The sequence below is a fragment of the Artemia sp. Qi Xiang Cuo genome, chromosome 18, assembly GCF_049724085.1.
Source record: "Artemia sp. Qi Xiang Cuo chromosome 18, ASM4972408v1, whole genome shotgun sequence".
Taxonomy (NCBI): Eukaryota; Metazoa; Arthropoda; class Branchiopoda; order Anostraca; family Artemiidae; genus Artemia; species Artemia sp. Qi Xiang Cuo.
In genome coordinates this window covers 11,773,008-11,790,294 of record NC_142811.1, presented here as the reverse complement: position 1 = coordinate 11,790,294, position 17,287 = coordinate 11,773,008, and the positions used below count along the sequence as shown (strand labels likewise).

General features: G+C 39.0%; 1 protein-coding gene across 1 annotated transcript in view; it reads left to right on the top strand.

The window, feature by feature from the left end:
- Positions 1-17,287, top strand: part of LOC148941206 (inactive tyrosine-protein kinase RYK-like) — a 180,381-nt gene that overhangs the window by 74,165 nt on the left and 88,929 nt on the right. Inside the window, exon 5 of the mRNA XM_089104119.1 lies at positions 9,068-9,251. Coding sequence (XP_088960245.1) covers positions 9,068-9,251 — 184 coding nt within the window. The remainder of the gene's footprint in view (positions 1-9,067; positions 9,252-17,287) is intronic.

Below are 17,287 nucleotides of genomic sequence, written 5' to 3'. Positions count from 1 at the left end.
TGCTTATTAATAAAACTTTAATAGATTCTTCGATGTATCTAAATATTTCCCACTATAAGCTCTGATGGGACTTCGAAACTATATAGTTCTAATTAACAAAGTAAATCAAAAGACATTATATATTTCTAGGTTGACGAAATAGAATATCTGCAATTTTAAAGGATTGTGCCGGAGAATCAAGTTGAAACTTCCAGGGAATGGTAGAATGACCAAACGAACCTCGAAGTTCCACTAAAGGAGGGGGATGGGGTACAGAATGTTTTGTGTCTAATTAGCTAGATGTTTTTAGACAGAGCCTATGGGACCTAAATATATTTACGGTTGACTTGACTTACTTGACTTATGTCCCACCCGTCCTTGGAGGTCGTTTTGGGGCCTCTTCTTTAACCAGTTTATTGATGTGCCTCTTGTAGGTACTTCTGTTGTCGGCCAGGCGGCAGAGTTGTGGCAGGTTGTAAGGTGAAAAGTTTTCTTTCCATCTCGTCGGAGGGCGACCCCTGGGTCGAGAACCGTGTACTTGTCCATCGAAGGTTATTTTTGGGAGATGAGTACTAGCCATGCGTTGTGTATGTCCAAGCCATTTGAGTTGTTGTAGTTTTATTTTGTCCAGTATTGCAAATTTGAATTTCAGATTATGGAGAAGCTTGAAGTTGAAGATTCTATCATGGAAGGTGACACCAGCGATGCGTCGCAGAGATTTGGTTTCAAAGGCAGCTAAGCGGCGTTGATCGTCTGTTTTAAGTGTCCAAGATTCACAGGCATAGATGGAGATCGTAATAATGAGGGAGTAGAAGAGTCTCGTTTTGAAACTTGTTGTTAAGTTTTTATTCCTCCAGATGGGCATCAGAGCTTTAAGACCGAAGTTTGCAAGTTCCGGGCATCTATTGCTGTCTTTGAGTTGGTTGTTATCAGAAGTAAGTAAGCTCCCAAGGTAGGCAAAGCCTTCCACCCACTCAATGGTACCTTCACCAAGCTGAAGGCTGAGGTTTACATGTGAATCGAATTTGCGTGAACAGCGCATGGCTTTCGTTTTTGAGGTGTTGATTCGTTTTGAGGCGTTCACTCGTCCACCAAGAGGTTGGTGGACGAGTGAACGCTGTTAGCTTGAGATTGTAGATCTTGAAGGGACTCGGCTATTAGGACTATGTCATCAGCATATGCCAGTTTGTCTATCACCACTCCTCCGACATGGGTGCCGGGCGGGTTAATCTGTGAGTGAAAGGGCTGCGGTTAGGAAGAGATTAAACAGCTCCGGTGATATTAGACAACCTTAAAGGACTCCAGTACAGGTTTTGAAGCTATAGGCAAGTCGCTCTCCAGTCATGACGCAGCTACTGAACTTCACATACATGTTTTTGCTAAGCAAGATCACGTTGGATGAGATACCAAAGGAAAGAAGGATGTGCCATAGACCTTCTCTCCATATCCGATCAAAAGCTTGTTTAAAGTCTATGAAAAGGTGATAGATGCTGCGGCCAAGTTCGCTGTACTTTTCCATGATCTGCCGAACAGGAATATCTGATCAATTGTTGATCTGTTAAGTCGGAAGCCAGCTTGGAAGTCCAGAATGACTAATGAAGAAGTAGCTCGCATGCTCCCAAGCATGACTCCTGTGAGGATTTATGCTACGTGGCTGGAAGACGTGTTGGGTGATAGTTGTCGTAGACAGCTTTAGAGCCTTTTTTAATCAGAAGAATTATCGTGGCTTCGCACCAGGGTGAGAGGAAGTGACATTTTTCCCAAGCAGCTGTGGCAATTTTGTGGTAAAGGTCAAGGAGTGGTTTGCAGTTTACTTTCAGTAGTTTGGGCTGGATTCCATCGGGGCCGGCAGCTTTGTTCGCTCTCAAGTCTCTGATAGCTGCTTCTATTTCAGAGTGAAGAGGGGGAGGACTTGGATCTGTAGAGGTAATAGGGAAAGTGTTGAGAATTGTAGGGTCTGGGTGGATGTCTAGATTCAGTTTATTTTTAAAACGGTTTTTCCATCGTGAGCGGATTCCGTCTGTGGATTGTATTTGGTTTCCATGTTCGTCGAGAAGGGAGAACACCTTTATTCCCTTCTTTTTGGCCAAGTTTCGTAATCTTCTAAGCATGTAGTGGGGGTCTTCTTTCTTGATGGCTAATTCATATTGATAATAGACTTCTTCAATAAAAGTACGATGCTCACGTCTGATGGATATTTCCACATTTCGCTTGAGTTGCCTTTATTGGTCCCTACTTTCTTTATCATACTTGCTCGTGAGTTGGCGCTTTTCGTCGCAGAGTGAAATGATCTCATCTGTTATTCAAGGTTTTTGAATGTTTTTTTTTTGGGTACCCAGTGTGGAATGAGCTACATCACATATGATATTTGTGCTGCTAGTCACCAGGTTGTCAATATCTTCCTTAGACAGGATAGGTGGAGATCTCGACGTGAGCTCAGAAATTTTTTCGGATAGAATGGTGATATAGTTCATACGTGTGTTTTCGTCTTTCAGTAGATCTACTCGAAACTTGGGGGTTTTCTGAGATAACTTTGATGCTGTTTTAAGTCTTGTTTTGAACTTAGACATGACAAGCGAGTGGTCGCTGTCAAAGTCGCCACCAGCTAGCGTGACTGTGTTTAGGACAGACGTTTTCCAATGTCTAGACACGAGGATATAGTCTATTAAGTTTTTAGTTTTTCCATCCGGTGAGGTCCAGGATGTCTTACGGCCAGGTCTGTGCTTGAACAGTGTGTTTGTAATGACTAAAGCGCTGTCTCTGCAGAATTCGATAAGGCGTTCTCCTCTTCTGTAATGACTAAAGCGCTGTCTCTGCAGAATTCGATAAGGCGTTCTCCTCTTCTGTTCGTTTTTCCATGTCCAAATTTGCCCATTACATCTTCGTGTCCTGTGTGGTTTTTTCCGACAATGACATTGAAGTCACCAATGACAAAGATTATGTCCTTTTTAGGGACAGAATCAACCAGACTTTGAAGCTGGAGATAGAAGTTTTCAGACTCTTCGTCGTCTCTGTTGGAATCCGGATCGTATACTTGGATAATTATCAGGTTGGTATGTAAACCTTATAGGTAGGTCATGATGCACTGGTCCGTGACTGGGTTTATGGAGGTTAAAGATTTTATAGCTTTATTAGACTATGGAGAACCTACACTTTTTTAATATTTCTGATCATTACTTCTTGAAAGCAACATCTTCGTGTTCCTTTTCACCAAAGACTCGAACATGGGTGTCGGCAAGACCGAGAACGTCCCAGTTGTACTGTTTTATCTCTCATAGCAGTAGGTCTATTGTTTTCCTTGTTTAGAGAGGGTTCTAGTGTTGAGGGTACCTATTGACATAGTTATTTTTGGAGAAACAATAGACTCCAGCGTTGGAATTGTCAACGTAGATATATTCGTGCAATTCACTGGTGTCGAGTTGTCGGCTGCCCCGGACACGGTATCTCTTAACGCATTATTGTCAGGTACCCCGGACGCGGTAGCACTGGTTTTCATATTTGATCTCTTATTCGTATTCATATTCATCATTAAAATTAAAGAACGGCTTTCTTGGCTGGCTTCGGGACAGCGGTAAACCACTCCTCTCTGTCCCTAGCAGGGGCCGACTGTATCTATTACCGATAGTGCACCCTTTTGGTGTCCTGCAACACCAGCAATTTAACCCATTGCTGGGGGAAGATTTGTGACTGACGGGATGTATCCATGCGCTGATGGACCCTGCCCACTGCACATTAGAGGGGTCATCCTCCTCCTCCGTCTGAATTTAAGGCCCCCAGACGAGGGTGCTCCAGCAATATTTCAAGACCCCCAGAGACTGGGTCCTCCCTTGGTCCCCGCCTCACTACCCATGAGGTACTCTACATATCTGCAGGGCGTTTCCCTATCCGCCACCTGGGGACGCGCTGAGTGGCCTGGGGCAGGCCCCACTGAGAACTCTGAAGTTCTCAGTAGCTCTCATTTACGGTTGAGCAGTATAGTAACGCAAAATACAGCATGTGTATCAAAATAGCGTATCTCCGATATTTCAGGAAGGGCTTAGGGGATCAGTTAAACTTTCAGACGTAACGGGTGAGGGGAGAAGCTAGTCATTAATTTTTACATGGAGGAAGGGACCAACCTACCTAAAAGTTTTAGCATTACTAGTCCTTATGGGACTAGAATCGATTCCCAGTGAAGTAGCAATACAGATCAATAGCCACTACGTGTACTCGGACAATGAAAATAGGCTATCTGCATTATCTCTAGTAAGTGAAGTTACCAGTGGGTGCTGGAGGGCCAAATAGACCTCGAATTTCAACTTGAGGGGAGCTTGCAGAAGTAAATCGAAAGACGATACGATGCGATACTAATTTATTATGTCAAATAATGAGAAATGGGACACGTTATAACTTAAATATTGGCTCTTCATTGCCACTGACTTATTAAAATCAGATACAAAATACTGTCAATAAGACAATCTGTATTGATTGGTAGCCTAGCGCTTACAAGGCTTGAGTTTATTCTGGTGCCTTGTATTACACCCTGTTCTTGCCGGTTCAAGGAGCAAATCTCGATGCCTCTTTGATTCCAAAAGCTTCTGTCGATAGGCCATTGTAAGCTGGTGTCGCCTGGCATCAAGTCCATCTAGGCCTAGGATTTTCAGATTATCATCATAATTCGTGAATTCCAGACCTAATATCACGCGAGTAGCTCGGTCCTGCACATTCTCAAGGTCAATTCTTTGCTCTTTACTTAGCCCCAGATGCCAGACAGGACAAACATACTCCAAAATACTCCGAATGTACAGTTTATAAAAATTCAACAGTGAAAAATGACTAAAACCGAATCGCCGAATTGTGACTAGATTACGCAACGCTATATCTTCTTAGTATCGCCTTCTTAGTACAATTATTTACATGATCCGTCGATGACATTTTTGAATTAAAAAACCACACCTAAAATTGTCATATTATTTACAATTGGCACATTTATATCACTTTGACTATGTACTTTTTTTTCAATAACGAGACTCTTAAATGCTGACTTTTTCCTATTAATTGAAAGCCGTTTTTCTTCTCAGTCAGCCTCCAAACGGAAAATTATGCCATCCGTACTAATCATGGATCCTAGTTTATGAAGTATCAGCAATGACACATCACCTGCAAACTTCGCTCTGCTTTCATGCCAAGTCGCAATTTTGTTACATAGTATTAAAAATAAAACAGGTCCCGTTTTGGTACCTTGGGTACTCCACAGAAAACCTAAAGAAAAGTCGATTGTACCCCATCAGCACTAACACACTGTTGCCGTCCGTGTAAAATAAAATATAAACTATCCGAATTAAAAAAAAGGTCTAAAATCTGTCAATAACTCAAGAATATCCGGATGGCTTGATTTGTCGAAAGCCTTTTCTAAGTCTGCTTGCAGTATTTCTGCAAATGCATCTTTGTTTTATAGATGCTCCAGGGCTTCTTCCACAATTTTGATGAGATAATGTACTGAGCTACATTCTTTGATAAATCCATACTGACAGGGATCTATTTTATCACAGAAATCTTCTAGTAACCATTTCCAGTAACCAGTATATGCATTCAGGTTTTCTTAATGATATATCTGCAAAACCTTAGGAAAAGTCTGGGGGGAGGGGTGTTCGAAACTTTCAAAATGTTGGGGACAAGGGAGCTTCAAATTTTTTATTTTAAGGTTGGGGGCTAGGGAGCAGAATTTTTTGTGTCCCTGTCCAACTAAAGGTTTTTGACCTAACATCTCAATTGAGATTAGAATGCAGGAATGGGGAAGTCAAACATTTTGTGGTAACAAACTATAAGTAAGACGCGACTCGGGAAAAGAGTAACTGAAGCTAAAAAAAGGAAACTTGAAAACAATAAACAAGCGAAAGTATGGAAACAGATTCTAAGTATATAAAATTCATTAAGTTTAATGTTATCCATCAAAAGCAGCGAGCCTGAGAAATGTTGCCGGATTTTACAAAAAGGAGGAAACAACCCCAGCAGGCAAGTTGTCTTAATGAAAATAACATCATTAGACACAGCATATAAGAGAACAATACTGAAGAGATTTCAGGCTCCTATCTAAGAAGCTAGAATTTTGCATTTCTTTTTCCAGAAGACAAATTACAGTTGCGTGTTTATTTTTTTTTCTCCGAAGGGTAATCTTACCAGACCATTGGTCCTAGAAAATCGGAAAAGGTCCCATTTCAATGAAAATTAAAAGTTTAATGTCTTTTTAAAGTTACCAAAAAGATTGCGCCACGGAAAGTGATATTTTCTGCCACTTCGTGGCACCAAACTACGATTTTAAACCAAAGTTGCTATTTACTGAAAATTTTTAGATAGTAAATTAATTTAAAAGTGTCAAAAGCTATAGATTTAGCTTCCCAGTTACAGAGGGAGTAATGCCTTGTGGTGGCGCAGTCAATCCTGAAAAACCACGTGGTCCATACAAGATATATAGCTAACATGAATATTTCTTAATGCATGGATACATAATGCTTAATGTGTGGATAAATAAATAAATCCCAAACCGAACAGGCATTGCTGTAAATGATTGAATTAAACATAAAACAAACATAAATTAAAACAAAGAATCATAACAAATATAAAGTGTCAGTTATTGCTACGGATGAAAATTTAAATCTTAAAGAGAAAAGAAATTAAAATTAATAATCAATTTAAACTTAAAACAAAAAATAATAGCGCAAATCAGAGTAGGAAACCCATCTCCTAAACCTTCTAAAACACAGAGTATAATTTATGCTTCATTATTAAAAAATAAGAAAAAAATCGAAAAAATTATAATTTATCATTAAAACGTCGAATAAACGAAAATTTCTAACATTTTTGGGAAGAGCTTTAGGAATATATAGGACAACAGCTACTACTACGACTGCTACTAAAGCTAAGCCAATGTTAGTAGTAGTAATAGTAGTAGCAGCAGCAGTAGTAGCAGCAGTAGTAGCAGCAGTAGTAGTAATAGTAGTATAAGTAGTAAAAATTCAGTCTGATATGGTACGCTGTTCCAACCATATTCCTGATATGCCCATTTGGCAATCTGTATGCACATAATATGTTTTTATTTAGTTTAACTTTTTCCTCAACATTTCCTAAAATTTTCACCTCAATACCCTCAGCCTTGGTGGTACTCGCTACAGAAGCAATTGTTATAGTTGTAGTAGTAGTAGTGGTGGTAATAGTAGTAGTAGTTGTAATAGTTGTAGCAGTAGTTTGCAAATATTGCCTTTTTGGTCCATTGACCATTCCCCTTTTTGGATGTTCAAAATGAATACATTAAAACAGTGGCGGATCCAGGGGTGAGGGGGGTACGCACCCCCCCCCCTCCTACCGTAGTCTAAAATAGTGTAATTTACTTAAATAACGCAAGTTTGCGTTAATTAAACTTGCTCCTAACACAAGTTTTTCGGATCAACCTATTTTGCGCCCTCCCCCCCTAAAAAAAAGAAAATCCTGGATCCGCCCTTGCATTAAAATTAATACAGTCAAAGGTCAAAATGCCCAGCTTTCCCAGTAACAAATACTAGATTTAGAAAATGATTGAATTGCAGAGCTTATGCCCCTTGTCGCGAGGGTTGTTGGGAAGGGGGGTGACATCGTAGAAGGCATCTTTACTAGAATTTCAACTATACTGAACAAAATGGATGTTTCTAAATTTTGTTTGGATGTGTTTCGGGAATTGATGGGCGTGGGATGGGGACTGGTTGTCCTACAATGCTTTTTGACTCTTAAAAAAGGGATAGAGCTTCCAGTTTCCAATTAAATGAAACTCCTTCTGGAGTTTCTACGACAACTCTTTCTATTGACATATTTTTACTTACGTTGACTCACATATCATTTTCTATGTCGAACTATCTTTAATTCTTTATTCTTTTATGCTGAAGAGATTCTTGGCGCAAAATTGTTATTAGGCTGGAGCTACTGAGCATATTAAGTATAAGAGGCACGGATTCTAGAATATTTAAGTTAGAACTTGTTACTGCTAGTTTCTAAGGCTTTAATAAAAGCTGAACAGTCTTGATTAAGCTGCTGTCAGACACTTGTGCGTTTAGGAGGAGCTAGACTTAGGGTTCCAAGCCTGACCCCCTAACCTAAAAGTTGCTCTTCGCATGGTTCTAAATTATCTATGGATATCCCATAGTTCTATTTTTTAGTCCCACCTCCCCCTTACGGAAGAAATGCCCATATAACGTCTCTAGCATTTTAACTAGCAATAACGTCTCTAGATTTTAACAGATGTGAATTCCTTGAACCTAGGAAAAATGGATTTTTGTGAATAAAGTTACCCTCCTTTATGTAAAAGCAAAAGTAATAGACCATTGCCAAAAAATTCGGACAGACAAATGAACTTTTATTTTTCAAAGAAGTGTTTTGAAATGTTTCGGATTATAATTACGGCTTAGCTTAGCATAAGTAACATTTTTTTGTTCAAGTGTAGCAGAAAGTCAAGAGAGATAATTGAGGCCCAAAAAGATTACTTTTAAATAACTAGGGGCTAAAAAAATTTAATCTTGGTTTAAAATCCTTTTCAATGATTGGTTTTAAACCTAACACGGATAATCCAATCAGGATTTCCAAGGCGGGGATAATCGAAATAAAAGCAGAGCAAATTTTGAGTAAATTTTGTAACGATTTTTTCTAGGAAACTGATTGCTCTGGTTTTCTGCGATTATTGGTTTCAATAGGCAGGTTCTTTTGCACTAAGATCTTACATCTGAGATCTCACATCTTTCTGTAAAGATTTCCGTTCTTTTAACTCATCTTTGTTCTAAGATCTTACAGCTCATTTATATCTTAGCAAAAAGTATGAAAGACGCCATCTTTCTACCATATAGAACAATGATGGTAAACTCATCAATAGAACATAGAACTTTGATGATAAACTCATCATTGTTCTTAGACCGCTGATCAGAGCAGAATGATGAAAGACGTTTGCAAAAGAACGCTATAAGATGTAAGATCTTAGCGCTAAGATTTCACTTTTCAAGCGTTCTTTGTCAAAAGATGTAAGATCTTAGCACAAAGATGAGTAAAAGAACGGCCCTAATAAAATAGCTGATGACATTGAATATTGCAGGTACGGAGCTTCCATTACCTCCAAATTCAGATACCAGATTGCCTTCATCAGTATTATCTGAATCACTCATTAATGTATCCAACAGTATGATTGTGGCAGTTGCTACAGCCTGCGTCTTCATTATTTTTGTACTTTTTAGTACTGCTGTGTTCTATGTGAGGAAGAAAAAAAATGACCAAGACCAGTAAGTTTTAATTTTTTTATGCAGTTATCCCTTCTGAGATTTTGAGTAGTTTTTGAGTCACTATCACACTAAAATTTGATATGTTTTGCGGGCTTTTGCAAAAAATATAATTATAGAATCATTTTTTTGTCCTATCTGACATGCTGGCTTTGCTTCTTATTAATTTTTTTTATGTAGACAGGTCACCTTTGACCCTCGAATTATTTTGCAAATATAATTAGATTAAATGACTTTTATATAAATTTGTAATTTTTTTTTTTTTTGCAATTTTTTTGTGCAAGGCACACTTTTCTGATTCTAGTATCTTTTCAGTTATAATTACAAAAACAATTCAAATGTTTTGCTCTTTTCAAATGTGAAAGTGTTTCATTCAAACAAAAAGTAAACCGGAACTGATTTTGATATTTCGCCTGTTAGATGAATTATATTAAACTGCTTCCAATAAAAGAAGTTGAGCTTATTTTCCGCAGTTTGAAGTTCCTAACATGTCATAGGTTCGAAATTCACTCGCAGTCACCAACTGTTTATGTCCCTAGACTCCAAAATTCCTTCGGTTTAGCACAACTCAACTTTATGTACGGAGCTTGGTGTAGAATGGGTATAGGCGTCCCTTAATATACAGAATAATTTCTGTTCATTACGAGCTTAGCTCCATTTGGCGTTGCACTTCAATCTGGAACGAACTTCCTGGGGAAGTTATCGCTAAAAGTTTCTGTGTTGACTCTTTCAAAAAAAGATTCAACAGTCATCTAAAACCTCGATAAAAGACTAGCGGAAAATTAGATATTTTATTATACCCAGTGCTGCAAATTTGGAAATAATAATAATAAAAAAAATATAATGCTACTCTCTACTTTCTTTTAATTTTTTTTTGTCAAGAAGAAAATATTAAATATTTACTGATTTGACAGTAAATATTTATCTATTAACAAATCCGTCAAATTAAACACGTAACAACACGAAGCACATAGAAAAAAAAGAAGAAAAGAAACAAATCCACAACAACTAAACCGAGAGAGACAACGAAAAAGGGATCTAAAAATACGAAACAAATGCAAGTAAAATCGCTGAATGAGCAAATGGGACGAGCCGAGTAAATCAATTTCTCCATTTTGCTTCGCTATCCGTCAAGCAACGATGACGCCAGGATTAGCGAATTTGAATTTTGTAATGACTTGCGTATAAGTGAAGCAAATACTTCGCAAAATGAAAACATGTTGATCTAATTTTGATCTGGTCAGTTTTAGTGGGAGCACCTCTCGAAGGGAGTAACGTGTAATAAGTAAGGAGGTGTGGCAGTGTTGTATGGGCTTGCTAGAAGCGGTTGGTTGGATTGGGCTTAGCACGAAACGATAGAAGCGTAAGACACAGAAATTCGTAGTTTAAGCTGGCAAAGGAGAAGTCTTCGGGTGTGGTGGAGTGACGAGCCTATGGGCAGACCTAGATAAATACGACGATCAACGGGATAGAAAGATCTAGAACCGAGGGTTTTTGTAGGAGCATAGGAATCAGTATTCCCGTTATATAGGACAGTATCCAATTTTTACGAGTTGAATTGAAGTCCAACTTCCACATACTCAGCTTCTAGGATTTCTAAAATTTCGGTTATTCACCTAAGAACTCGACTAAAGTTCAGCATACTGTAAACATAACATACCAAAGACAAGTTAACAGAAGACAGAACCAGTGAAGATTGGCACATATTTTGAGCAACAAGGACCTAAGTTTTCAAAAAAGAAAGGGGGAGGTGATTGTTCCTTGACGGGCTGCTTTCTTAAATGCAATAAGTCGTGTTCGCAGGAAGAGGAACAAATATTTGTAAGGAGGCAGTTTCAGTTGGTTTCGTAATTTGGAATACAGACTCTGGAGAGAACAAATAACAGCTAGATTTAATTCACGTTTATCAGTCTTCAGAAGTTCACTGCAGGGATCAGAGAGTCAAATGCTCGTACTATGTCGATTCTGACCAAAGCGAGGCTCTCATGAAGGCTAGACATCAATCAAGACATTAGCAACAACGGTCAAGGCATTGGCACATCCAGCCTCTCACTTGTTGCTGAACTGGTGTGCAATAGTATAGCAAACTTCTTAGAGTTCCTTTAAAAACAGTAATTCGAAGAACTTTCACGGTGCTCTGGAATGATGTACACTGAACTTCGGATTTTTCTTCATTATAAAATGGGAGTCACATCTCCAATTCAAAACGAGGAAGGTACAATCCCTTGAGTGAAAATCACTTGGATAATCAGAGAGAGAGAGTTTACCGTAAGAGAATTCCATGAGAAGTTTACTTGCGTTTTAGATCGATCGCATTGACTTGGTCACAACACCAGATAAACTTTCCCATTATGGTTTACGGATGACATCTTTGACAGAACGGGTACTACCGATAAAGCTTCACCGGGATGAGAAGACTGATCCAAGGCGGCTTGGTAAGACTGCTCAATGAAGGGCCAGGGGCAAAGAACCAGTGTTGCTAATTTGCATTCTTTAGTGTTTATTTCCGTCTCTCTACCTAATTGTATTCTTTCATTTAAAGGACAGGGAATATCACTCTTTTTGCTAATTTTTTAGCAAAAATAATTTTTTTTTTTCACTCTTCTATGAGGTAATACTAGAAAATTTGTCTTGGAAAAAAACAAATCTTAAATTAAATTATTTGAGTGCAAAAGATACAACTGCTAGCCGTTATGACCTCTGTAATCTGTGCCTTGCCTCACCCCTCCAGTCGTCTTTCAAGAATTTCTAACCTTGTAAGAAGAAGTAGATTTAGTAGATCAAAGTCAAATTAACAAGTGGAAAGTCTAAATCGAGATTTAATAAATCCCTCTAGCCTTATGATAGCCATTTTTCAGAAATTAAAATCTTATCTGCTTAAATTCTAGTTTAGTGGCTTTTCGCCAACTTTGAAAGTCTTTGAGTCAGGTAAATAAAATTCTTAGGAATGAATCCAGGGCCACTTATATAACTTAGGAAGGTACTGTTGAGTCACTATGTGTACCCTACTCATATTTCTAGGGTTTAACCTGGAAACATGAAGAGGTTTGAACCTGTAACATAGTATCAGAGGAAACGCTATAGCGTTGCCTTTAGTAAAAGCCAAACGGCTCCAATGTCTTATTATGATTTATATTTGTTCCCATGGACACTTCATATGGAAAGGGTCGTCGTAGAAACTTCAAAGGGGGCTCATTCGATTGGAAATCGAAAATTCTAGTGCCCTTTTTAATAGTCGAAAGTGATTGGAGGGTAACTAGCCCCCCCCCCTCCCGCCCAACATTCCCCCAAACACAACCAATCCAAATTTTGAGATAGCAATTTTGTTCAGCGTAGTTGATTTCCAGATAGAAAAAGTATTTTTGAGGAGAAAAATCTCCACCATCCCTCAGGCCTAAGGTTTTAAGTTAGGACCTGGGGTCATATAAGGTTTTTGTGAAATCATTGCTGTAGAAACTTCAACACTAGTTCATTCGATTGGAAATTGAAAGGGATAGTGCCTTTTTCAATAGGCAAAAGTGATTGGAGGGCAACTAGCCCCCCCACGCCCATCATTCTCCCAAACACATCCAACCAAAATTTTTAAATAGCCATTTTGTTCAGCGTAGTTGATTTCCAGATAGAAAATATGTTTCTGAGGAGGACACTCCCCCACAACCCTCAGGGCAAGGGTTTTAAGTTATGCCCTGTGGGCGTGTAAGGTTTTTATAGAAGGCGTTGTCGTAGAAACTTCAAAAGAGGCTCATTCGATTGTAAATTCAAAGGACTAGTGCCCTATTTAATAGTCAAAAGTGATTGGAGGGCAACTATCCCCCCCTCCCCACACCCATCATTCCCCCAAACACATCCAATCAAAATTTTGAGATAGCTATTTAATTCAGCGTAGTTGATTTCCAGATAGAAAATATGTTTTTGAGAAGGATACTCCCCCACAACCCTCAGGGCAAAGTTTTAAGTTATGCCCTGTGGGCATATAAGGTTTTTATTCAAAGGGCTAGTGCTCTTTTTGATAGTCGAAAGTGATTGGAGGGCAACTAACCCCCCTCTCATGCTCACTTTTTCCTCAATCACATCCAATAAAAATTTTGAGATAGCCATTTTATTAAACATAGTTTTAAGTTCTGGAAATTAGGCCTTTGAGGATGACAACTCCCCCACAGCCCTGAGGGCAAGGGTGGTAAGTTATGCCCTGGGGGCAATTAAGGTTTTGTATAGACAGTGTTGTCGTAGAAACTTCAGAAAGGGCTCATTCGATTGGAAATTTAAATTGCTAGTTCCCTTTTTAATAGTCGAAAGTGGTTCTAAGGCAACTGACATCCCTTCCACGCCCACCTTTTCCCCAAACACATCCAATCAAAATGTTGATATAGCCATTTTGTTCAACGTAGTTGAAAGTTCTGGAAATGATATGTTTGAGCAGGACACTCCCGCACATAGTCTTCAGGGACAAGGGTTATAAGTTATGCCCTGGGGTCAAATATGGCTCTTATGGAAGGAATGCTCGTATAAACCTCAGAGAGGGCTCTTTTTTTTGTAAATTTAAAGTTATATTTCAATTTTTAAGCGTCAAAAGATATTGGAGGGTAACCAGCTCCCCCCCCCCCCCAATCCCTTTTTCCCAAATGCATCCAATAAAAATTTTAAAATAGCTATTTTTTTCAAATAGTTCAAAGATCATATAACAAAAATTTCGGTGTCGACACAACCCAACAGGGCCCGGGGGCAGCCGTTGTAATTTATACCCTGGGGATATATATGGGTCTTATGGAAGGAATGCTTGTATTAACTTCAAAGAGGGATCATTTGATTGGAAATTGAAAGTTCTAGTTCACTTTTAAGAGTCAAAAGAGATTGGAGGGTACCTAGCCCCCCCTTCCACGCCCTTTTTTACTCAAACCCATGCGATAAGAACTTTGAGAAAGCTTTTTTTAAATAGTTTTTAAATAGCAAGGGTTATAAGTTATGCCCTGGGGGCAAATATGGCTCTTATGGAAGGAATGCTTGTATAAACCTCAGAGAGGGCTCATTTGATTGGAAATTGAAAGTTCTAGTTCAATTTTTAAGCGTCAAAAGATAATGGAGGGTAGGGTAACCACCTCCTCCCCGAACCTTTTTTCCCGAATGCATCCAGTAAAAATTTTAAAATTGTTATTTTTTTTTTAAATAGTTCAAAGATCATATAACAAAAATTTCGGTGTCGACACAACCCAACAGGGCCCGGGGGCAGCCGTTGTAATTTATACCCTGGGGATATATATGGGTCTTATGGAAGGGATGCTCGTATTAACTTCAAAGAGGGCTTATTTGATTGGAAATTGAAAGTTCTAGTTCACTTTTTAGAGTCAAAAGTGATTGGAGGGAACCTAGCCCCCCCCCTTCCACGCCCTTTTTTCCTCAAACCCATCCGATAAGAACTTTGAGAGAGCTTTTTTTAAATAGTTCAAAGACCATGTAATGAAACTTCAGGGGTCAAAACAGCCCGCCAGGGCCTGAGGGCAGGTGTTGTAAGCTATGCCCTGGGGGAATATATGGTTCTTATTGAAGGGAGGCTCGTAAAAATTCAGAGATGGCTCATTTGATTGGAAATTGAAAGTTCTAGTTCAGTTTTTTAGAGTCAAAAGAGATTGGAGGGCAACTATCCCCCCCGCCCCTTTTTACCCCACTGCATCCAACAAAAATTTTGAAAAAGCCATTAAGTTAAAAATTGCTCAAAAGTCAGATAACAAAAACTCGTCAAAACCCCTCCAGGGCCCGGGGGCAGGCGTTGTAAGTTATGCCTTGGGGCATATATTGCTCGTATGGAAGGGATGCTCGTATAAACTTCAGAGAGGGCTCGTTTGATTAGATATTGAAAGTTCGAGCTCACTTTTAAATAGTCAAAACAGATCCGAGGGCAACTAGCCCCCCCCCCCCACGTCTTCCTTTTCAAAACCCATCTGATGAAAATTTTGAGATAGACATTTGGTTAAAAAATAGTTCAAAGGTCGGACAAGAAAAATTCCCGTGTCAATAGAACCCCCAAGGCACAGGGGAAGGTGTTCTAAGTTATGCCCTAAGGGCACGTATGGTTCTAATGAAAGGGATGCTCGTATAAACTTCATAGAGGGCTTATTTGATTGAAAATTGAAAGTTCTAGTTCGCTTTTTAAGAGTCAAGAGAGTTAAACTAGCCCCTTCCCCCACACTCTTTTTTCCCCAAACCCGTCCGATACAAATTTTGAGATAGCCAGTATTTTGGACATTGTTCAAAACTTAGATAGCACAAACGCCCCCTAGAGCCCGGGGGATAGGCGTTGTAAGTGTTGTCCTTGTGGCGTATATGGTTCTTATGAAAGGGATGCTCGTATTAACTTTAGAGGGGGCTCATTTGATTGGAAATTGAAAGTTCTAGTTCAATTTTTAAGAGTCAAAAGATATACGATGACAACTAGCCCCCCCCCCACACACACCCTTTTTCCCAAGCCCATCCGATAAATTTTTTATAATAGCCGTTTCATTAAAAATAATTCAAAGGTCAGACAAGAAAACTTCCTGTGTCGACGGAACCGGCCAGGGCACGGAGACAGGCGTTATGAGCAATGCTCTAGGGGCATATATAGTTCTTATGGAAGGGATGATCGTATATTTGGGATTATGTGATTGGAACTTGAAAGTTCTTATTCACTTTTTAAAAGTCAAAAGAGATCGGAGGGCAACTAGCCCCCCCCCCCGCTTCCACGCCCGAAATACATCAGATAAAATTTTGAGATAGACGTTTTGTTAAAAATAGTTTAAAGTTCTGATAACAAAAAACTCCGGTGTTGACACAGCCCCACTCCTCCCAGAGACCGGGGGTAGGCGTTGTAAGTTATGCCCAGGGCATGTATGGTTGTTATGGAAGGGATGCTCGTACAAACCTTCTAGAAGGCTCATTTGGTTGGAAATTGAAGTTGTAATTCACTTTTAAGAGTCAAAAGTGATTAAAAGGCAGCTAGCCTCCATCACACTCCATTTATTTTTTCGCCAGAGGCACTTCATATAGAAGGAGTCGTCGTATAAACTTCAAAAGGGGCTCATTTGACTGGAAATCGAGAGTTCTAGTCCCTTTTTTAAGAGTCAAGAGTGATCAGAGGGTAACTGGCCCGCCAATCCCTTTTTCCCCAAATACATCTGATAAAAAATTTGAGGTAGCAATTTTGTTAAAAATAGTTCAAAGGTCAGATAAGAAAAACTCCTGTGTCGACATAACCCCCCCCCTCCCACAGGGCCGGGGCAGGCGTTGTAAGTATTTCTCTGGGGCATATATGGTTTTTGTGGAAAGTATGCTCGTATAAACTTCAGAGAGGGTTCATTTGAATGGAAATTAAAAGTTCTAGTTCATTTTTTCAGAGTGGAAAAAGATCGGAGGGCAACTAGCCCCTCCTGTCCTCCACGCCTTTGGGTTTATCGGATGGATAAACCCATCCGATAAAAATTTCAGGCGACTATTATGTTAAAAATAGTCAGATATTAAAACTCCAGGATCGACACAACCCCCCAGGGCCCAGGGACAGGCGTTGTTAGTTATATTCTGGGGATATATATATGGTTTTTATAGAAGGGATGCTCTTATAAACTTCAGAGAGGGCTCATTTGATTGAAAATAAAAAGTTCTAGTTCGTTTTTAAAGAATCAAAAGAAACCGCAGGTTAATCTAGTCCCCCCAAGCCCTTTTTCCCCAAACCCACCCAATGAAAATTTGGAGATAGCAATTTTGTTAAAAATAGTTCAAACATTAGATAATAAAAACTCCGAAGTTGACACAAACCCATTTTTTCACTTTGATATTGTTACTTTGATATCAGTTTTGATACTTGGATGAATATTTGATTTTTTTTTTAAATCTGATTTTGGAATAAGAAATTTGTAAAAACTTGAAATTATTTGCAATCAAAAACGAACAAAAACTAATTAAAAAAAAATTCCCGAAAAATAAGTTTTTCAAAGAAAAGTAAAGACCATTTTAAACTTAAGATCTGCAGATACAAATACCTTTTAAAACTCGAACTAAAAAAGACCAGA